The following is a 23,712-nucleotide window of genomic DNA, read 5'->3' as shown; positions in this document are numbered from 1 at the left end:
CAGCGTCCGGCTGACCTGGAAAGCTGCTCAGAATACTGATCGCCTCTGAACATTGATGTGAGTGTGTTAGCATGAGAGACACAGTGGAAAGGAGACAAGGGGAACAGATGAATTGTGGGATACTTGTGTGAAAATGCAATGGTATCCACGTCAGACAAATTTTTCTTTCTTTTTTTTGGTGCACGCGAGTGTCTGTGTGTATGCCGCCGCAAATGTTTTTGCATTTGTGCATTTGTGTATTACAACGCAATTGAGCGCATCCGCCGGTGTCTTCTTATCTTGTGCTCACTGTAAGCAGCCAGCAGTGCACCACCCAGGCCTGCCTGCTTCATATCAATCTACTTGATGTTAGAGCAACAATGTGGAACCACTGTCAAGGCATCACCGAGCACTCAGCCAGGAACAACAACAGAAAGGCACTCCACTAAAAACTGTTTGCTAGCTCATCCTCTCCAATGAATTGTAATGTGAAAACCTCAAAACCTTTTTCCTTGGAAGATGAACCAAAAAAAAAAAAAAAAAAAAAAAAACCATAGCTGAAGCACTACTCTTAGAATAGTGTAAAATTAAATCCAACCATGTCTCACTGGAAACAGCCCCACTTGGGATTGAGAATGAATATTGTGGCTCAGTATTTAGGGTGAAGCGTGTGGGTTGCGAATATAAATGAAGAGGATTTGGAGTGGCATAAATTGAGTGCAGGCAAATCCTACCTGTGTAAATAAGAATGATTTCAAAATCTCCTTTTTTGTGTTGTTTTGTGCTTTTTTTGAGTGATTTATGTTCCTTTCAAACCACTCAATAGCCTATGATGGCTGTAACGGGATAGGCTGTGCTGTATGTGTGTGTGTGTGTGTGTGTGTGTGTGTGTGTGTGTGTGTGTGTGTGTGTGTGTGTGCGCACACTCGTGTGTTTATGTGGCGTATGTGCAGGTGTATATGCATGAAAGACAAAGAGAGCAAGAGAGAGAATCCCAGTGTTACTGAACATGGAAATTATTCATTATGGAGCTTAAGCACTGGCTGCCAAATTAAACAAAGGGGGAAAGGAAAGATGATTTGTGTTTGTAATTGGAGAGCTGCAGAAAAAGAGAAAAAGTACAGAGAGGGCTAACAAAGGAAGGAGACAGCAGGAGTAACCTTGGCAGGTGAGTCTGAATTAAAAACAACAAAAAAAAGCCACTTGAGAGAATGTTAATCTCCCGACACAGCAAAACCTCCAAACCCTTTCGGTGGAAGCGCTCGCTCTGGCTAAGAATTCAATTACCAGAACCATATAAACCTTTTCTTGTTGAATATTGGATACTTTTCCTGAATACTGGATAGCTTTGAGCCCCATATGTGCGTTTAATAAAGAATACTATCCTAATAATTTAACAGCAGAATTGGGCTTGAATCATACTCGGCGCTAGACTGGAAGAGAAGTATAAAAATGAGGGAAATAAACCCAACTCCTCGGTCTCCCTCTTTTAATCTTTGTCCCCTGTCTTTTTCCCCTCATTCCCCCCGCGTACATTCATTTCCTTCCTCTTCTCTCATTCATTTAATGTCTTCCTCTCACTTTCTCATCTGCCTGAAAAAGTCACTTTTTCATCATCTTTTTTTCCCCTCCTCTCTCCAATCTCATGCTGACCTAGATGATCTGATGAGGCGTGTCAGTCCAACATGGAGTGATGTTCTTCAAACGCCATGCACACATGAACACGCGGGCACAGAAACACTCACGTACAAACATAAATACCATGTCCTAGAAGATTATGGGTCATGTATTTTAGGTTTGTAACATGCACCAATCTTCTTGAACATTATTGCATTTTGGAAGAAATTACTTGTTTTACTGATCTATCTATCTTTGTATCTACTTTGTATCTATCTATGAGAATATATATATATATATATATATATATATATATATATATATATATATATATATATATATATATATGGGGTGCAACAATACACAAAATTCACGGTTTGGTTTGGTTCGATACTTTGGTGTCACGGTTTGATATTTTTTCGATACAAAAAAATGTTCATGCTTTTTTAATTTGTCATTTATTAAAATTATAAATATATATTTTAACTCAAACGTACAGTTTTTAAATTTAATGTTGCTGAAACAAGAAAGTAATAAAATAATAAATCTATCTGATCAAGAAATCACTCATCTTTGGAAAAGAGAGTTTATTACAGAGAAATGTCTCTTTCCTAAATAAAAGCTATACTATACGCTTCTTCTGGGCTATACTCTCAGCAGCATATTAAACATATCAGGTCCCCATAAGGAGAATCATGTGCTAACGGCTGTCTAAATGACTCCGGTAAAGTTTGTAGCATGCGTGCTTGTTGTTTTTGTCCGCTTCCACTTGTCTTTGCACTAGGATGATGTCAGAGTAAATGTGCAGTCATATTCATTTTGTTCCCACTAGTGCTGTCAGCGTTAATCTGAAATGACGTTAACGCCACAACAGGCAAATCTCCGTTAACGAGCTACTGCGGATCGCCCTGTGGGTGGGGCTGGACGGCGTCAACACCTTAATGAGCAAACTGCTCTAACGCACTAGTTCCCACCAATTGAGCATTGCGTGGCACATTCGATATACTGTTTTACTTTTGTCCATGACAGGCTTACCTTCGGGGTCATACTTCACATGAAGACCAAAATAGTTCCAAAGGCCAGATCTGAATGAGGGTGGGGGAGGATCAATTTGTCATGTTGCAACGAGCGTAGCTTTTGTCTTGCTAGCTTGCGCTGCGCTCCGTGGATCTGCCCTCGACAGTGCAGCCTAGGCGGAGTAGTCGAACGCAGATCCACTGAGCGCTCAACACAGACAGCATCGTCAGAAGAAAAGTTGATAAAATAAATAAATTTTTTTTACATAAGCCAAAAGGGGAAAGGTTTTAAAGCTGGGGCTGTGTTTATATATATATATATATATATATATATATATATATATATATATATATATATATATATATATATAGTCAAGACAGTACAATGCAATATGTAGACTGTCATGGATTTTGTTGTAAGTGCGTTAAGTGCAGTATTACAACACTGACCATCCTCATTCATGTGCCGGCTGGTGCGACTGTAAAATGCTTACCTGATGCACATCGATATTCTGTTATACTCAAGGTGTATAGATGTAATTACAACTATACGATACCATAGTTGTGACTGACACTGACTAGAAGTCACATCTCAGTGAAGTTCAAGGGTAAACTGATACCATACATGTAAGTTTAGCAGGTAATACTATAGATGCACTGATAGAGGGATCAGAGTCAGCTGATATCCAGAGTTCTGAGTTTGTAAGCGTCACGTACATCCGATTACAAGCTGGTCCATTTCATGCCTATGCTGTAAGTGCACAATGGCCCAGACAGATAGTTGCGTGCATACTCACATAATATGCTAAGCTGTCATTAGAGCAAAAGCTCTGCACTGACACTAAATTTGCTAAAGTGACTACGAAGGTACCAACATGAAAACATTTGTATCTACAAACCTAATCAGACATTTAAATCACCCTCACACAGCCGGACATTTAAAAGAAGCTAATAGCTGATAGCTGAAGCGCTCCAGAGCTCAGAGCCAGCCACAAGCCAGAAGCCATAGTATGAGCGAAGGATCAAAGCTAAAGGAAATTTATAAGGAGCGAAGAAGAGAAAAGGGTTGATGGCCTGCTATCTGGTGAATTCATAAAAAACTGCTGGGAAATGATGTAAGAACCAGTTATCTGTTTTGTGATATAAATCTATTGGTTTGGAAGTGTAAAGATGTCGGGTAAAGGTAGGTGTACAGCACATCTTTTCAGTTATTTCAGTACGAGAAGATCCTATAAGTTATTGCAGTTTGAGGGAAATTGTCAAGTTTAATATTTGATTTTATTATAAAAATAATATTTTGCATTGAATGAAAGTTGTTTTGTTTTGTTAGTTAGTTTGTAAATGCTGTCATGTTATAGTTCTTAGAAGAAAATCTGAATTGGCAGGTCACAAAAAACAGAAATCACAATGGCCAGAAAAACTGCAATCGGTGCATCCTGATGACAGAGCTGTGGAAGGATCAGATTTTGATGAGTCACACAATGGAATAATTTAATGTTTTGGGGAGTAAAACTGACACTGGGCTGGCTCAGCCCCATCTTTAAAACCTTTCCCCTTTTGGCTTAATCCCCTCATTAATATGCACACCAGTAAACGAAGTCAGATTTCCAAAACGGATATGAAAAAAACGCAAGGGAGAGACTGCAAAAAACAGTCATGTGCGTGCTACAGGCCCTTTTCAGGATGTCACCACCATCCCTGCCGACAATAGTGGTGGCAGGCAGCACAAAGAGCAGGATGAGGAGAAAGAGAGAGATGAAGGTGACAGAGAAGGAAGTGTAAAACTTTAAGCAAGCTATAATAATGGCTGGCTGCTGACTGACTAAACAGTATGTCATTCAAGGCCCCTTGATGAGACTGGTGGTGACCACAGAAGCTGAAGTTTATAAATTCATTCAGAGAAAGCGACACAGACTCAAATTCTGCAGATTTAACTCTGCCTCGCTTTGTCTAAGTTGCTGGTTTTGTGAAAATTACTTTTTCTGCAGCTCTGAAATGTTGTCTTATTGGAAGAATGTCACAGTTTTGTTCACCGCCATTCCTCAACATTAACGTTAAGCCAGCTGGCAGCATTTCTTGTTTTGTTCATTCATTTATTTGGGTACTGGGCGAGTAGCGTTTGTTTGAGATGTGGAAAAAAATGTGTTTCTGAGCCATCGCTTGTTAGGACGATTATAGAAAATATACTGAATTGACATCTATGCTTTCTTTCACTTATTAAACAACAACTTCTCTATTCTTTGGAGTATATTGATATATCAAAAAACTACATATACTTTCAACAATAGGATATAATCCCTTATTATTTAAATATCCCTTATTATTTAAATAATAATAATAAATATCCCTTATTATTTAAATAATAAGGGATTATGGGAGTTTACACTTTACTCGTGTTAATTTTGTGATCTGTCATGCGTCACACGAATTCTTTGTCTCTCAAACACACTTTCTTAAGGAATTTTTCAAGACGTTCACATTGCACACTCAGTATCATATTCACTAAGTGGGTTTGTCTGGAAAACATTTCTGATCTGATCATGATACCTTAATTATTTATCATAATGTACAATTTTAACAATGTCACTTTTAAAAATACATTTATCCCATTTCCTCTTTTTTTAATTTTACTTGATTTCATTGTTCAAAGTCAGCACTTAATATAATTTTTGATACCATGGAGGAAAAAAATGACAAAATTAACGTCCATGCTTTTAAAAAAAACTAAGATTACACATTTTTTTTGTCTGGTGACTTGGATTTTGTTACTGATCAAAGAAAGTTGGTCAACTTGATTGCCACAGGTTTTGCTAGGTTACTGGAAGACTTTTATCTTTATCTGGAGTTTTAGGAAGAAAATAACACTTTTTACACACAAATAATTGTGTTACCCTGTTAACACTGCACAATTGAGCAGGACTGATAACACTTGCTGCCACTTTAATGTTATCATTTTATTAATAGCCATAGCCGCTAGCCTAATGGTAACTTCAAATGCAGATTGCTAAATGTTAAATGGCTAATGTGTGGGCCAGCCAGGTTAACATTCATGATCACAGTTCATACTTAAAGCTTCACCAACCTCATGAATTCTGCACAAAGACAGGAGTGCCAGCCTTAAAATGTTTCACTGTGTTTGTTGTGCTACTGTTCGTGTGTGTAGCTGCTAATGAGGTTAAGATGTGTGCCATGTGAAGCTGTGTGTCAACTATCCTGCATAGTACTAACACCCCCCCCACACACACACACACACACACACTAAATAAAATTAGAAAATAAAATTTAAAAAAAACACATTTGTAAAAGATCAGTGGTCGCTAATTAAAAATGTCACGGTTTTATCTAACAGTTAACTTCATATTAAGTTTAGTAAACAGAAAATAATAAGATCAGTACCTCTTTTGTGAACACACTTTCCAACAGAAGCTTCTCAAACAGCAGAAACTTTCCAGCGTAGAAGTGCCTTGAAAGACTGTGTAAAACTTCACCTAAGTTCTCCATAGGTCTGCTGATGATTTATGCAGCCTTAATTGCTTCTGTTTACTCATGCTCTCCCAGACCTACTCCATTATTTTGAATATATATGCGTATATATGTGTGTGTGTCTGTGTCTGTGTGTTAGTCTCCCCTCAACCATTTCCAAACCAGCACAACCAATCTCTGGTGCTTTTATTCTCCTAAATGTGTAGCTGTAGTAGCCTGTTTCCCATTACAGACCACTTAGTTCCACATACATTCCTCCCTGATTGAACTGTTATTGCTACTAAACAGAAGCCTAAATCCCTACCCCCAGTTCTTCCTCCTTCTTCGCTATCATCCTCTCTCTTCTTATTGCTCTCGCAGTGGCTCTCTCTATTCCCGTCTCACAGGCCATCTCACTGTCTCTGCCTCATCAGTGAATAATTGAAAGCTGAACATCAATACAGCAAATGATTTCATTTCAATTTATTCTGCCCGCTCGAGTCAACATTTACTGGCCCCGTCCATACTGGCATTTCACAGGTTTATTCTCACTTTGTAATTTCTCTCCCTGTTTGGACTGTGGCTCATTTTGTGTGAGCATGTGTGTGTTTGAGGGGCCTTGATGTGTTGACGAGCTGCCAAAGCCTTCAGTTGCAATCAGCAGGAAAAAAGGAAGGTGGAAAGGAGTGGAAATGAGACAAAAAGGAAAACGAGTGGAAAGATTCACACGTGTGAGCACAGTCAACATGCAAATGTTGAAAATTAGAAAAAAGAGAAAAAAACAAAACGATAAGATGAAGAGAGAAGGGAGGCCTCGAGACAGCCTGACAGGAGAAGAAGGAAGAAGCATGTGAGGGTGAGAAGTGGGTAAAACAGAGGGCTAGGAGGGAGGGAGATTGTGCTGATATTTGGTGTTTGGCTAATAAGCTTAGTGGCAGAGCTAAGCGCTAAATGTCAGCCCTGATATATGTCTATAGCTCTGCTTATGCCAGCTCGACACACATTTATACAAGAAAGAAAGACACACACACACACACACGTACTGCAGTAAGATGCCTGGGATGCACAAACATTGCATCGGTGTGTGTTTGCGTGTGTGTGTGTGTGTGTGAGAGAGAGAGAGAGAGAGAGAGAGACCCTATATGTGCATCACTTCCTCCCTGTATGTGTCTGGATTCTCAAGTGACACAAGATGCCGTGACCTGAAAATTAAATCTCAATCTGTCTGCCACCTTCTCACCCTGCTCCCCCTTTTCTCTCTCTCCCATCTTTCTCGACATCTCTCTGGCCATTTATTGGGGAATGAATTGTGGCCTATTGGCTGTTTGCAGAGTCCAATCAATTGCTGAGTGTACTGTTTACTGTATATGAGAGTTGAGCTCAGTAAACGTTAATGCAGACTGGATTGACGCAAAAGTATCCAGACCCTACAAACACACATGCATGCACATGCGTGCTTTTGATTGTTGCCAGGAGTGAATGGCTACAAAAGGTCAGTTAAAATCACTTCACAGAAAGTGTCAATGTTACCAATGTGCAGATCGTCGAACAATAGGAAACCCTCGGGGACTAAAGCAGCAAGCTAGAGAACGCTATTGATTACATGGGCAAAGTGCACACACTAATTACGTTTTTACGTCTGCAAAATGGAAACATAGCAGCGAGAAAGCAAAAATGATTCATCAGTCTGTATGTGTATGGACTGTGTGTGTGCAGATGTATTCATGGCAGATAGCTCCCACTTAGAGCTAAAATTGCTTTTTTTTTCTTGATATAACAAGAGGAGAGTTTCATCTCCCTTTTTAAACTGATTAAGAAAGTGAAAGAGAGGACAAAAGATAGTGGAAATAGAGGGGGGGTTGGGAGGGTGTAATTAGCTTGTGTGTGTGTGTGTGTGTGGGGGGGGGGGGTGTTTCTGGCTCTCAAAAGGAACTTCAAATTCTTGTATAGATCCTGTGTGTGTGTGTGTGTGTGTGTGTGTGTGTGTAGGTGTGTGTGTACAAGAGAGGGACAAAGAGGACAAAGTGTTTTCGGATTATGCTGAGTTCACATTATTTATTTTACTTCAATGTGTCCCTGAATATGCTGGAGGTTGGTTTATTTGTGTTATATATTCATTAAGAATTAATGCTACACAATTGTATTAATGTATACTGCTATTAAAGCATAACATTAATACATTTTTAATGAGGATTGTCAGAATTTAGATGACAGAAATTAGGGCCTAAATCTGGAGCATGTCAGTTTGACGACATGCTCGGCCTTACTGCGTCAAACAGCGCTGCACTCCTGTGTTTACTAGGGAATGGTGTAAGTAGTCCAGTATTTTCATAGTAATTTTCTACTCTTAGTGAGCACCCAACTACATTCACAGACATGAAGACTTGAGGAAGCAAACCTCCAATCTTCCAACGCACTCACTCCTGTGCCACAATAATAGAAAGGAGTTGCATGTTGGAGTCGTCAAAATGTTCCATCAAAGTTTGTGGAGGCAATTAAAAAAATATGATTAAATCCGTGATGTTTTTCATTTTCAGGTGGCACTTTCTCAGTAAAGCTACTTTCAGCTGCTCCCTTGTCACAAGGCGTGACTACTGCTGATAGCGCCACATGGTTTGATTTGGTAGAGGATGCCCATCAGCAAGCAAATATGTAAACCGTTACACAGCGGAGCAAGGCTGTCATAGCTAACTGAATCAAAACTAAAAACTTACACTAGATGTGAAAAATACTTTTGATCAGCTAAAATAGAAATAGAAATTGGAGAAATTGAAACATTTTTGTGAACTTGTAAAACTATCTAAAACTAAAAAAAAGGATCTGACATTTGTTAAGTATTTGTTAGTTTGGTAAAACTTTATCACAACTTGCCTGATGAGGCTTTGATGGACGAGATTATTGAGACTCGCGATGTCGATGAAGCCTGTGAGTCAACTGCTTTTTAATGTTCTGTGTTTACATTGAACACAGTCACCCCAGTCGCCCAGCACATGGACTCTTCACCCTCCGGACTAAGACCACCAGGTACCAGAACAGCTTCTTCCCCACAGCTGTCAGACTCCTGAACTCTGCCTCCTGACATCTGACCCACGTTAACACATGGACTGGACATACACACACCCACAACCACCTACACACACACACAATGGACAACTGTACCCTCATACACACAATAATAACATGGACTGAACCACCACTCTCAACCACTAGCACTTTATAGCCTCTGTAGAAATTACCCACATATCTCACTTATCTTAACTGCACTACTGTATAATTCTGTATAAATAATAATTTTGTAAAATATGATAATTTTTAATTCTACAACTGTTTATAACCTGCATAGTTCACATTTCTGTATAGCTGTATATCTCATATTTCTGTATAGTTTTTTTAATTTCATATTTCTGTATAGTTTGTCATATTTATATCCTGTTCATAGCCTGTACATAGCTTGTACTCACTACAGCCTGTACATACTTATAGTTATAACATATTCATAACATACCTTCATACCGTGTACATTATAACATACCATAATAGACCCATTTCTGTAATATACTTACATATCTATATTATTGTTATATATATTTGTAATATATCTATATCATGGCTAAAGCACTTCTGGATGGATGCAAACTGCATTTCGTTGCCTTGTACCTGTGACATGTGCAGTGACAATAAAGTTGAATTCTATTCTATTCTATTCTATTCTATTGTAATACCTGTACTGATTGCTCTAAATCCTGCCTCTGACATATGCCCTCCATTCAATAATAATTAAAAAGAGTAAAACTAACACTGAAACTAATAAAAACACGTACCAGGTACATTCTTGGCATCATCATAGATTCCCGAGCAGTTCAATTTCACAGATATCAGGGAAAAGTCAAACTTATAAGCTGGAGCCAGCCCATATATCACTCAGCTGATGTTGGCTTATCACAGACATACTCGTGCCACTGTTTGCATTATCCAGCATTTACCGCTATCCTTTTCTTTTGACAGAAAGCAATGCAATAAAAGATGCTCGGGGTGATGTCAACACATAGTTTGTCCAGTACAACAGTCCCAACTCTATAGTCTGCAGTATTTACAGCAGTATGTCCGCACCACGTAGAAGAGTAGCATCACAACTGGGCATGACAGAAACAATAGAGCCAAATTGAGGTGTGGATGCAGGTGAGGAGTGATGTCTTCACAGAATAGAAAAGATTTCTCAGCATCAGACCCAAAAGTCCTGAATCAATTGGGCTCCAATTTAAGCCATGGCATGAATTAGACAGGCTCTTGCTAAATAGCATGTAATTAACATGACTGATGTGACATGTTCAAAGTGGCCATACTTTTAGAGCCACAGGTGACCCTTTCTGCTGCTACACTTTTCCTGCTAACTCAGTGTATTAATACAATCTGTCTCACTCATCGTAACAATACATAACAAGCAGCGCCCCTAATCACGATGCTGGTTAGACAGAAAAAATTGTGCTCCCTCTAGTATTTGTTCCGTGCCAACCACCTAGTTTTGTCTATTATTAGAAAGCTATTGTTGCTGCAAGGGGAAATGTAAAACACTTCATGTTTGCTGGAGACTTACCTGATTCAAAGCAATTATAAAAATTATGTAGAACTCAATACATACTGATTCCTATTAAGTGTCATTTGAAAGCAGAGCAGCAATTATTGCAATGGAAACGTTGTGCATTATTTCCTTTTAAAACACTTCAGACTTTGTGCTTAAAAGAAGAAAATGGGAAGTACTGAGGAAAAACAGAGAAAATGAGATGAAAAGAAGGAAAGAAAAGAAAAGAAAAGAAGAAAGAAAGCCTGAGCAAGAAAAAAGAAAGACAGACGGAGACAAAGCGGTGCAGAGACAGAAAAAAAAGAGGCAGATTGGGTTGTTGTATGGAGCCGCACTTGACTCTCTGATGTTCGGTGAGTTCTGACAGCTCCTCTAGTTCAGTGCTCCCCTACCTGACACTTCAGTAGAGCCTACTGCTGGTCTATGAGCGTCGCTGTGTGCGTCTGTGCACGTGCACGCTTGTGTGGCTTGAGACACAGGCGGAGAGAGAAAGAGATTGTTTGGGGACAATTCCTGTGAATTTCTCTTGTGTGAGTGCGTACACTCGTGAGGATGTGCACATGGATGAGTATCTTAACTGCCACCAAAACCTAATTTTGTTCCTTAATTCAAAGCAAAATCGAGTTTAGCTGACATACACAGCAGGGGTAAGCGAGAGGGGGAGGATGCGTGCGCGGAGTGTGCGTGCATGCACGCCCGTGTTTGTGTGTGTGAGACAGCAACCCCCCTGTGGTGAGACCTAATTTAAAGTGGGGAGATGAACACAGCTCCACAGTGAGAAGCAGCTCCTGACAGGAACAGAGACAGACAGACACACACAGCAAAAATAAAACAGAATGAACCAGACAGAGAGGAAGCTACCTTGAACCCTGTTGGTTCTATAAGGTGAAAAAAAACCTAACTAAAGTGCTGTCTTTCCCTCCCTATATCTATTTGCATGAGAAGTTGTGTGTTTGATTGTGGGCGTGTTTTCTCTGACTCACTGGGTTGAGCAGCACGGTGAGAAACAGCTCTCCCCCACGGATGCTTTTGTCCAGTTCTTTTGGTCCTCCGGGGTATTCCTTATAGTAGATGGTGTGAGTAAACAAGCCACACGTTTGGCGAGGCAGCACCTACACACAAAAACACAGACATATAATATATTTTCATTTTACTTCCAGGCTGGACTACTGCAATTCATTATTATCAGGATGTCCAAAAAACTCACTGAAAAGCCTTCAGTTAATCCAAAATGCTGCAGCAAGAGTACTGACAGGGACTAGAAGGAGAGAGCATATTTCTCCTGTTTTGGCTTCCCTTCATTGGCTTCCTGTTAAATCCAGAATTGAATTCAAAATCCTGCTCCTCACATACAAGGTCTTAAATAATCAGGCCCCATCTTATCTTAATGACCTTGTAGTACCATATCACCCTATTAGAGCACTTCGCTCCCGCTCTGCAGGCCTACTTGTTGTTCCTAGAGTATTTAAAAGTAGAATGGGAGGGAGAGCCTTCAGTTTTCAGGCCCCTCTTCTGTGGAACCAGCTTCCAGTTTGGATTCAGGAGACAGACACTATCTCTACTTTTAAGATTAGGCTTAAAACCTTCCTTTTTGCTAAAGCATATAGTTAGGGCTGGACCAGGTGACCCTGAATCCTCCCTTAGTTATGCTGCAATAGATGTAGGCTGCCGGGGGATTCCCATGATGCATTGAGTTTTTCCTTTCCAGTCACCTTTCTCACTCACTATGTATTAACAGACCTCTCTGTATTGAATCGTATCTGTTATTAATCTCTGTCTCTCTTCCACAGCATGTCTTTATCCTGTCTTCCTTCTCTCACCCCAACCGGTCGCAGCAGATGGCCGCCCCTCCCTGAGCCTGGTTCTGCCGGAGGTTTCTTCCTGTTAAAAGGGAGTTTTTCCTTCCCACTGTCGCCAAAGTGCTTGCTCATAGGGGGTCATATGATTGTTGGGCTTTTCTCTGTATCTATGAAGCGCCTTGAGGCGACATTTGTTGTGATTTGGCGCTATATAAATAAAATTGAATTGAATTGAATTTTAAATCAAAAGTGCGAATAAATAAGACAAATATCATTATCCAGCACTCATTCATGGCAATAATAATAATAATGGCATTGGGACATCTCTAGCCTTGTTAGACTCCTGGGATGTGACCAAAATTATTCACTCGTTCAGTATTCCCAGCTCCTTTTTCAGTGTTTTTTATGTTGAGAACTGGATGTATGTGTAAGTCAGTTTACTGGCAAAATAAAGAAACTCTGACACTACTTGGGTATTCTGTTAATTATATAACTAACGCTGCACCATGAAAACATGGCACAACAATGCTGGTCAAAAAAAATAAATGCATTTTTGTGCTAAATACATATTTTCGGAGTGTACTTGCCCAAATCAATGTATAGAAAACTTCCAGGTTTGCATGCAAATCTTGGGTGGAGATGTTGTGTGAACCTTTTCTCAATTAAGTTTTGGATACCTTTAGTGCAGCATTTAGGCTATATTGATGTTAAAAAAACACTACAAAATGTTGAATTCACTCTGTCCACTATAATAATGACTAATGGGTGAATTTGGGCTTACAGTTTTCACAGAGCATCAAAAAAAAAGTGACAGCAAAATAGTTCTGATTTTTGGTAGAGGCTAATGTAGCCTTGAGCCTCTGGCTTCAAGCACAGATGAGGAGCAAGCTACAGACATCTGGTGACCTGGTTTTCATTTTCAGACTTGTAATCTTCATATGACATCACTTTAAGCAGTTTATCCAATTTCAAACCGTAAAGCACTTTATATATATTTTTTTTTTAATATGGTGTGATCTCAATATTCCTGTGATCACACCTTGTTAAAGTGAGGGAATTCCCATTTAAGAGGCATATGAAACCAACGTGATGCAATGATCTGAAATCAAAAAGCTACAACAGCTGGTCCTATGTGAGCTTCTTTTTTAAAGTACCGATCACTCATCCGTTTCAAATTCAACATACAAACAAACCAGGTACAAAGATGGCGTAAAAAATAACAGCAATGACTCGGATGACAGATGTAAAGATTAAATGATGATAAGATTAAATGTGCAGCTGTGTGTCTGTGTGGTGTTATCCAAACAGAAAATGCAGACATCTGAGCAGGTCATTCTGATGTGTCACACAGCATATGGCATTGTTAACTGCGTTCATCTGCAGATGGCTCAAATCACAGTCTTGCGCAGTTCAGCAGACCTTATTCACAACTAGCGCTTCGACTTGGCGTAGGATTAAAAGGAAAGGCGTAATTACTAATGATTTTATTCAGTTCACTTGTTCCACTTCCAGGCCCTTTGGTATTGTCCGCGCTGGCTAACTGGAATGTAGTCATAATAGAGACATTATTATTATTATTATTATTAGGTTTTTAGCTCTACCTTTACTTTCCTTGTAATGACAAGTCAACATGCCGACTGTGAAAAAGGTTTATCAGAGCCCAATTAATGGTGTCAAAAGACACACCACCCCCTACATCAAGTGCGCTTGAGCTGTGTGCTATCCAGCCGAGATGTCTTCACCAAAGCAACAGAGACCTTGTTTTCATGCAGGTGTGCAGCACAAGGCATTGGTGATTAGTTAAATCTTCCTCAGGCACTGTTCAATTTTTTTCACCTCACCTGCACCTGTTTGGTATTTTGGTAACTTGCTGTTTACTGAAGCAGGAGGAGATGATAACAGATTACTTTTAATCCCACTCCAAGCAGGTGCACTGTGCACCTTTGGCCATAAAAATACATAATAAAAACACCCCACCCCCACACCCTGTGCAAACTGTGTAGCTAGGAACCTAGATACAAAAACTGGTCCAAAACGTCAGAAAACTGAAGAGACTTTTTTTTCACCCCAAAAGAAGTACTAGACGTTAGACTGTTCATGCAAACAAACATTATTTCTGTTCATTTAAATGATTTTCCTGCAGAGATATGGAACAATGGGGAAAAATGAGAGGTTTCCAGATCGAGGGTTTTAATGGTTGATAAACTAAATGTCTTTTAATTAGTCCATTAAATGATTAAATGAAGAGAAGAGAAGAGAAGACAAGACAAGACAAGACAAGACAAGAGAAAGGGTCTTTCAAAATAAGTGCATTAACTTCTTGTGAAGCACTTCTCTGTGTGAAATAGAGAGTAAAAGGCTGGAAGCACAGATATTGGTTTATCTATAAAACACTGCAGAGTCAAAAAGAGAAAGAGGGAGAGAGAGAAAGAGAGATGGAACTGGAGAGAGTGAGAGAGAAGGCCACCAGAGCCACAGACACTCAGCACTATTTCACCAAACCAATTATCCACAGAGCTATAGCTCAAACTGATATAGTACATTTTAAAAAGAAATACACACACACACACAAGTATGCATGTTTGCACAACTGCACGCGCATGCATACACACAAACACGCAGAGACACACACGCAGCACAGCCCCATATCTCAGTGTGATTTGTTCTGATACTGTGGGTCCAGTGGGTGGCTCTCAATCTGCTGACAGAGACACACGCGTACGCCAATTTTACAGCCTTAAGACAACTTCCTGTCCTCCTCGGAACAAACAAAGATGGAGCGAGCGGCAGAGGAGAAAGAGATTAATCGACAGAAATTGCGGGAAAAATTGGAAGTGAAAAATGTGAAAGGTAAAGACAACGGGAAGGATGTGAGTGATGTCCCAGAATAGCAAGACAATAGGTCGGGAAGCGAGATGAAGCGTCAGAATCTTAAAGTTCATCAGCTAATTTATGGTGAGCTCATTCGAAACGTCATTTTTAACTTGCGTGGAAGTGCACATTTATACACACATGAACCACCACACAAGCTGCCTCTCAGAAAAACTGTTCTGCCTCCGTGAGCTGATTTTGTTTGTTTTTTTCTGGCCTCCCTTTGCTATTTAGTCAGTGTAGCGTGCAATGTCTTGGAGCGAGAGATGGGCCTTTTCAACACACTGGTTACACTTTAAACACGGTTTTTAAATACAGTTTGATGTCACCACAGTAATGTCGCCTAAGTAGCTGTCGTGTAGCTTTCAGTCACATCACTTGATCTTAATAAAGATCTTGATGAAGCTCGTATGACACGGGTGCATGGGTGGCGTGGCATGGCAGCGGTTTGAGCCCAGGCTGGAGCCTTTCTGTGAGGAGCTTTGATGTTCCTCCAGTACAGTAGGTTACCTCCGGGTACTCCAGCATCCTCCCACACTCCCAAAGACATGCATGTTAGGCAAACTGGCTGATTGGATGGACGTGAGGTATGGCCATGGAAGTGCTTTAAATGCACAGAATAGTCTTCTGTGGATAAAAGACTTGTAGTCTGCAGTGCCTTGAGTGGGGTGTAGGGCTAGAAAAGCGCTATGTAAATGCAAGTACTTTACATTATGAAAAAAGCTTCAGAACAGCTAATAAATTCAGCTCGAGGTGAAATTAATTTTTTAAACTGTATTTTTCCAAAAACCAAAAGCTGGGCAAGTTCATCAAAATGAACATTCTAAGACATCCAATAATATTACTTCCTTTAAACACAGAGTTAATGAGGTTAAATTGAGCTTTTTTTATATTATACAATTAATGTGCATTGTTTTGAAGGCTTCTATAGGAGTGATTTAGTCGCAGCATGTTTGGGTTACCTCACAGATTATTCTGATTCACAGACCTGCGGCTTAGTGTAGGATGCCGGAGGCAATGTCACCACATGTTTTTTTTTAAATACCATTTCCTCCAACATGTAAATGCAGAGTCTGTACTTAGCAGTGACGGGCAAGTCCATCGGTCTGCGGTCTGATTTTGTGGAAGCAACACGATCAGGAAATCAGTCCCTTCATTTCCTGCCTGAGCTCATCTGAATATATCTAATTTGCATATGTCCTTGCCCACTGTCAATGTGGATGAATATTTCCAACTGAGAAAACACAAAACAAGTTTGTTTCACTATTCAAAAGTGTGTCATTACAGCCTTCACTTAGGTTTGAAAGACAAAAGGAACAAGTGTTTCAAAAGCAACGCTTGGACAGCGATATCACTCCTGTCAGCTGTAAGCACGGAAATCTCTTTGTTTTTGTTTCTGAGCATCTGAAATTGTTTCAGTTTTTCTGTCAGCAGCTTTTCAAGTTCTTCTGACATAAAACACAAACAATTTTATTTGTGGCTTTTCTTCTTTTCCATCTTTCGTTGTGATGTGTCGTTTCGTAAAATTGTTTAACAGGTATGTATCCGCTTTTTCCCCCTCATCTTTTGCTTTTCTCTTTATTGAATTCATTGATTCATAAGTTTTCATAAATCCTTACTATTGATCACGCACAATAACTTATTATAGCCTGTCAAAAAGTGAGCGTGCCATTGTAATGAGAGAAAGCAGGATTACGCCGATGTCTTTTATGATGCTGTCATGAGAAAATAAAAGTAGACTTCAGGGACTGATTAGAAAATTGACATAGCTGTCTGTTCAAATTGTTTGTTCGAGACCCTTATATGACAGAACAACACGGACCGGTAATTATGGTGTCAGATGTGATTGGTTCTTTTGTCAATAGGGGAACTGTTGTGCACACTGACAAAGAGCCTGACTGACAAGTGAATGAAGAAAAGACGGGGAGGCAGGGGGAGGGATGAAGGCAATTTGCTTAGGTGAAATGGGTGACAAAAGTTTTATTCTATTGTCATCTCAAATGGCGACTGATGAAATATTTACTGAAGCATAAAAGTGCTAAAAATGCTCTCATTACCAAACCTTTTTAGTACATCCTGCACATATAGAAAATAAACCCAAAGAAAAGCCCAGCCCGTCGACTGCACTGGGAAGCCATTAAATGTTAAATTAACGTGAAGCTGAGCATGCGGTGAGACAAGGTCAAAGAATTCATATCACATACACCTCTGCGTACACAGAGAGGTTACACACCATGCACAGCATCATTGATTTTTTGTTTAGGGGGCCGCAAGAAACAATCATCACGCAATTTACTATTCAGCAAAGACTTATTTAAACACAGACGGGAGTCATGTGGGTTTTTTCAAAGCAGGATAAAAGAACAGAGCCACAAAGCAAAACATTCAAACAGATTTAAGCTTTTTTTTTTTTAGTTCATCTGCTCCACAAATTTAGAATCCGTTGTTTTAATTCCAGTCAGAGATCTAATATTATTTTCATCTGCAGGGAAGGACACTTGTTAATGTGCCTTGAGTGCAACCTGACTCACCAGCTTTTGTCAGAATATACTGAGGTGGGCAGATCAATCCAAATATTGATAGTACCGACACCAATACTGGTATTGGATATATGCTAGCACGATATGATCAATACTTTGTTATAACTCTAACTGAATTGTGTTAAATTAATTACTTTTTCAAAGATGAAAACTATACCTCTAATGTGCTCTATGAAAAATATCTGAACCTTTTTGTGTTGACTGTCACATCTGTTTTATTTATAGACTATTGCACGAACCAAATTCCTTTAGAGACAGGCACATTTACATTTACAGTTTAAAAAATACACGAAAAACTGATTTCTTTTTTTGTACTTTTGTTGAAATTAAAAATCACAGTAATTTAGTGGCCATTAAAATATGTTCAGAATTTCCAAATTGATGATGATTCATCGCAAAAGTTATGACACACTGATCTCCTCTAGATAACTTGCCTTTATAAGTTAAAAGTATCGTTATTGGCCATCCTGTTTACTTAGTATCGGATCGATACCAAAATCGGCAGCGTGACACAGCACTAGAAAATGCACATCTATGCATTGTCTGCCAGGCTAAAGTGTTTTATTAAAAACATGTCTGCACACAGCACCAGCTCTGACTTCTATCAAAGAGGAACCCGGCACAACACAGAGCTGTGCAACAACAAGCTTAATGACTACTACTTCCAGCCCGAGAGAAGATGAAAATAGCAAAAAAAAAAAAAGAAAAAAGAAAGAAACAGCAGGAAAAATACAAAATAATGAAATAATCAGAAATATGTTTTCAGGAAAAAAAACATGTTTTGAAATGAGATATTTGACAGCCTGTTTTTTGGAGCGGGGGGGGGGGGGGGGGGGGGGGGGGGTGTTGGCATTTAGCTGCACACAAAACGAGGCATGCTCAGCTATAAATATCTAACAGGTAGATGGGAAGAGCCTAATTGGTTTTCATGCATTTGCAGCAATATGTCAATTAATCAATGTGTATTTATCCACACGAGCAAGTAGGGGTGCATTTGCATGTATGTGCTGAAAGTGAAGCTGATCGCCTGCGTCATCTCCTCACCATTATGCTGTTCTGGATGAAGCCCTTACGGTAGCGGGCAGGTTTGAGGTGGGGGTACTCTTCAGTGCTGGTGACCCGAATGTTCCACACACGTTTCCAAGCCTCATACAGCTGCAGGTGGACCGGGTAGACACCCGAATGGTGAGGGGCCACAGCGTAGCCCATATCCACCGGGATGTTGTGGTTCTGGAGAGGGGAGACGTGCAAAGACATGGAAAATGAGGGTTATACACATAAACTAAGAAATAATGGCATGTTCGCAGCTCCCAAACAAAGGACTTTGTAGCACATAAACAGCCTGACCTTGCAGATGAAGCACGTGCCTTGTACCGTGTTTGTTATGATGCTGGCCTTCGGGTTGGAAATTTAAAAAAAAATATAGTTTGTACGAGCATGTGTGTGTGTGTGTGTGTGTGAGGGTGGATGGTTGCCGGGTGCATCCCGAAGACTGATGGTGTTGTCCTTTGCTCTGACACACACCTACACACACTGTCAAAGCTAAGCATCGACGACCAAAGGGAATGAAGGAGTGAAGTGTGCATGTGTGTGTGTGTGTACAGCAGAGGCTAGTGATCAGACTTTATGTTCACGCTCACCTTCAACAGCATGAACCAACCCCTCCTCGTTGTCTCGTGTGTGTGACAACGAATTCCAGCACGGTCATACAAATCATCTTTTGCTCGCTCACACAAACACAAACACAAACACACAGGTACTAACAAAGCAGACAAAATAAAGCAGTGCAGAGTAACAAAAAGCACTCAACCTTGAGGGCTTCAGATTAACCAGGAGACATTAAATAGGACTCAGGTGTCTTTTAAAATAAGTGCATCATTCCCAGCAGGGATATTACATTTTATTTGTCTGTCGGAAGCAAAATTGTTCCTTTGCTGCTGCGCCCCAAAGTCTCAGTCTGTTAAAACATGCCCATATGCAACTAATTTGTTTAGCAGGAAGTGTAATCTCCCCAAACATTTGTAAATATATCATCAAACATAAAATAGCACAGTTTACATGGCATATGTTATCGTGTTTGATGTCACATCGCAATATGAAAAAGGCACCAAAACCTCCAATACACTTTTTAATGACTACAATTTATTAAATCCAGACACACCTATATTATTGCATGATTTTAAGCATGAAAACAATTCAAACTGGTGACTTATAAACAGTGTTGGGAAGGTTACTTTTAAAATGTATTCCATTACAGAATACAGAATACATGCCCCAAAATGTATTCTGTAACGTATTCCGTTACGTTACTCAATGAGAGTAACGTATTCTGAATACTTTGGATTACTTAATATATTATCATGCTGTTTACAACTACATGAATGTACTATTGCTGTGATTTATTACTGTTACTGAAGGTCCGCGGCTCCGAACTGTAGTAAAGGGACCTCTGACTAATACGGTTCGTGTCAGGCTCGTAGCCGAAAAATAGCTTTACTTTGTTGTCTGGGTCAACTCTGCTTGCGAGAGACAGAGAGAGGCGTTGAAAGGCTGCTCCAACGGAACTGTTCTGTTGTTCCGGAGGAAAACATGAACACGATGTACAGTCGAGTTTTAATAGCTTACTTACAACTGGGCTCGTCAGGCACTCTTCTTGGCTGCAGTGGTTATTATTATATTTACATGCTTCCAGCTCCCGTTTTTGCTCGATGACAACTCGTACTTTTCCACTCACATTTTTCTCCCTCCCTCACTCACAGACACATAACGGGTACAGCAGTCCATTCTCCCTGCAGCACGGACTACACTGCCCATGATGCTACATTCTTTAGAGCTATACCGGTAGCATTCTGCCTATTAGCTTAGCACAACAACAACAAAAAGGCCTCTCTCACCCAGGAAACACACAGAGCCAGAGCGTCACCCTGTAACCATGGCAACCGTAACGCTGCCGCTTGGAACAACAGAACGTAGCTGTCAAACAAAACCCAAACAGGCCTGACCCGCGACAATATGAAACAGGGAAGTACCGCCGTGTAATCCATTTATTTCAACAAAGTAACTGTATTCTAAATACCACCTTTTTAAACGGTAACTGTAACGGAATACAGTTACTCATATTTTGTATTTTAAATACGTAACGGCGGTACATGTATTCCGTTACTCCCCAACACTGCTTATAAAAATGTACTTCCCCGCAAAGTCGGCACAAAAAGGAAAATTATCTATAGGGACAGAAAGTGGCTGTAAAAATGTTTACACGCGCTCTGAAGTTGAGCAATTTATCACGGGAATAATCTTTCGGCACTGACTCGCTTTTGAAGCCAACCTCATGTGGCCACTCAAGGAACTGCAGTTTTGCAATGGCTTCATTTTCAGCCCCACACGTCAACATAGGTGCCCTTGAAAAAAGTGCAGTCTTGGGAAATTCGTATGATCAAGGACCCACAAGACGAAATCCACACTGACAGAGACGGTGAAAGAAATATGTGTGCGTGCTTGCCCATCCATCTCACCAGAGCAAACTCTTTGTTGAGGACCATCTGCTCCAGCAGTGAGGACTCATTGTGGAAGAGGTGAGGCTGCATGTGGCTCCACATGTGGGGGAACCACCAGAACTCATCTACATACTTCAGTAGCAGATCGTCTCCCTCATCCTCCTCTGCTGTGCCTACGCTCACAAAAACGCACAAACAGAACAGGGCAAAAGGAGAAATAAAGCATTAAGCACCTTACAACAACAGGCAGATTCAGATTACATCCAAATGACTGCTATCCATAGCTTCCTGCTGGTGCAGGGTTAGATAAGAATCACTATGCAACCCAATTGTCTTAAGGTTGTGTTGCTAAATATGGTAGTCCGATACCATGGAGATGATGCCATAGCAATAACAGATGCGATGGAGATGTGTTCTAGTCGGCATCAGATTTCTTCTAATTATAATCATGTTCGGCCTCACCTCGATTTTTCTTTTCCAGTGAATCCCACACCTTCATTCTCTTACTGCAGATTTAGACAATTTAAGTAGAAAATCAATAAGCACTGTCCTTGGAGCCAGAAGGCAGCGGAGGATCCAATGCTGTATGTCATAACCTCATAAATGTGTTAAATGTGTTACTGTGCAACTTTAAATCTAAAGCTATTAAATAACATATATTGGTTTTAGTGATGATGTGATAACATATGCACACTATAATTATAATTAGAACCATGTGGGTCACGTTATCCCTGCTAACATGCCTGTAAAAAAATAGTTTCTATGTAAAGGATGGATGTAGCTACCCTGTTCTGTTGGTTAGTCCCATCCTAAAGCCTGTCACCATCCTGGTGCTTTGCAAACAAGTGTGACCTGTCATTTGTGGATCGAACTAAGAAACTGAGGTGCATTCTTCATACGCCAGATACTTGAAAATTATATGGTAGCTATTCCCAAATGCATATTCTGATTGCTGGTCTCTAACTATGGCCATAATTTCAAAAATTACAGTTTTTCTAAATCGCTTTGGTGCAACTCTCACACCAGAAACGTCATTCTCACTGTTCTTAACGCATTTCCCCACCGACATTAGGCTTTCTCATTATTTTTATGCACACTGCTGTAATTTTACACGAGCTTCACCGATATTCGTATTTCAACGCTAAAAGTATTTGTTAGTGTGTCGACGCAGTTCTCATTTGGATGCCACAGCTTGTTAAAACAGTGTGTACTTTTGTGTGTCAGTACCCTTCATCTCTCACTTTCCTGAATACTGTCCAGTATTGCATTAGTGTTCTCAATCAAATTACTTCAAACTTATTTCTAATATTTTTTGAAAGAGCAAGGCCAGCAACACACTGTCAGTGCTCGCAAAAATAAACACATGTTCTCAATAGTCACAGCTACATGCCATGTCACTGCTAATTAGACACAAGGATATACTATACATATACACCCACTGGTCACTTTATTAGTTACACCTTGCTAGTACTGGGTTGGACCCTCTATTGCCTTAAGAATAGTTTGTGGCATAGATTCAGGAAAGCGCTGGAAATATTCCTCGGAAATTTTTCTTCGTGCTGACACGACAGCAACTGCGTGATGCTGTCAGCTGCTTATTCAAATTTCCCCTTCCACTACATCCCAAACGTGTTCTGGAGCACTGAGATCCACATTCAGTTGTCTTTCTTCCATATTGTGATGCTCAGTTTGAACTTTGCATATGCACATATGATTGGTTGATTAGATATTTGCATTAGCGAGTAGTTCAACAGGCGTACCTAATAAAGTGTTTGCTAAATGTAAGTAGTGTGATTTTAGTGGACTACACAGTACTTGGTGGTGTGTTCTGAGACTGTTTTCTGTGTTCTGATGCATATAGTTACACATGCATCATTTTGCATTCATTTGAAGTTTCAAATAAATCCTTCACATTTCTTCTTTGTGACTGAACACTTGTTACTCCACATTATGCCTACATTTTTGCAGTATTCTTTATAAAGTCACTAAGGCTTATCATAAAAATGCCAAACTATTTGGTGTCCAAGTCCTAAAATGGTGATGAAAGGGTTTGTATTCGTTGGTTCATTGCAGCTGCTAACTGTACCAAAACAGTGTAGTTTATACTTCTCTGCAATAAGTTTCCCTTTCTTAGTGTCACCTTAGTGGAATATTAATTAAACTATAAAGATGTATTTGTGCCATGTTGATTCATGTATGGAAAAACTCCCTTTCAACAGGAGAAAACCTCCAGCGGAAACAGGCTCAGGGAGGGGCGGCCATCTGCCGTGACCGGTTGGGTGGGGAAAGGAATAGTTGGTGTGGAGCACCCACAATTTCATTGTACATGTACAACGACAATAAAGGCTATCC

General features: G+C 40.0%; 1 protein-coding gene across 3 annotated transcripts in view; it reads right to left on the bottom strand.

Moving 5' to 3' along the window:
• Positions 1-23,712, bottom strand: part of ndst3 (N-deacetylase/N-sulfotransferase (heparan glucosaminyl) 3) — a 51,938-nt gene that overhangs the window by 15,823 nt on the left and 12,403 nt on the right. For all 3 annotated transcript variants that reach the window (XM_085162444.1, XM_085162443.1, XM_085162445.1), the window contains 3 exons: positions 21,379-21,533; positions 18,908-19,093; positions 11,637-11,765 (listed from right to left, as the gene is read on the bottom strand). In XM_085162444.1, coding sequence (XP_085018570.1) covers positions 11,637-11,765; positions 18,908-19,093; positions 21,379-21,533 — 470 coding nt within the window. The remainder of the gene's footprint in view (positions 1-11,636; positions 11,766-18,907; positions 19,094-21,378; positions 21,534-23,712) is intronic.

This window comes from Neolamprologus multifasciatus, chromosome 6, assembly GCF_963576455.1.
Source record: "Neolamprologus multifasciatus chromosome 6, fNeoMul1.2, whole genome shotgun sequence".
Taxonomy (NCBI): Eukaryota; Metazoa; Chordata; class Actinopteri; order Cichliformes; family Cichlidae; genus Neolamprologus; species Neolamprologus multifasciatus.
Note: the sequence above shows the minus strand (reverse complement) of the source record. Positions and strands in the feature narration are given on the sequence as shown.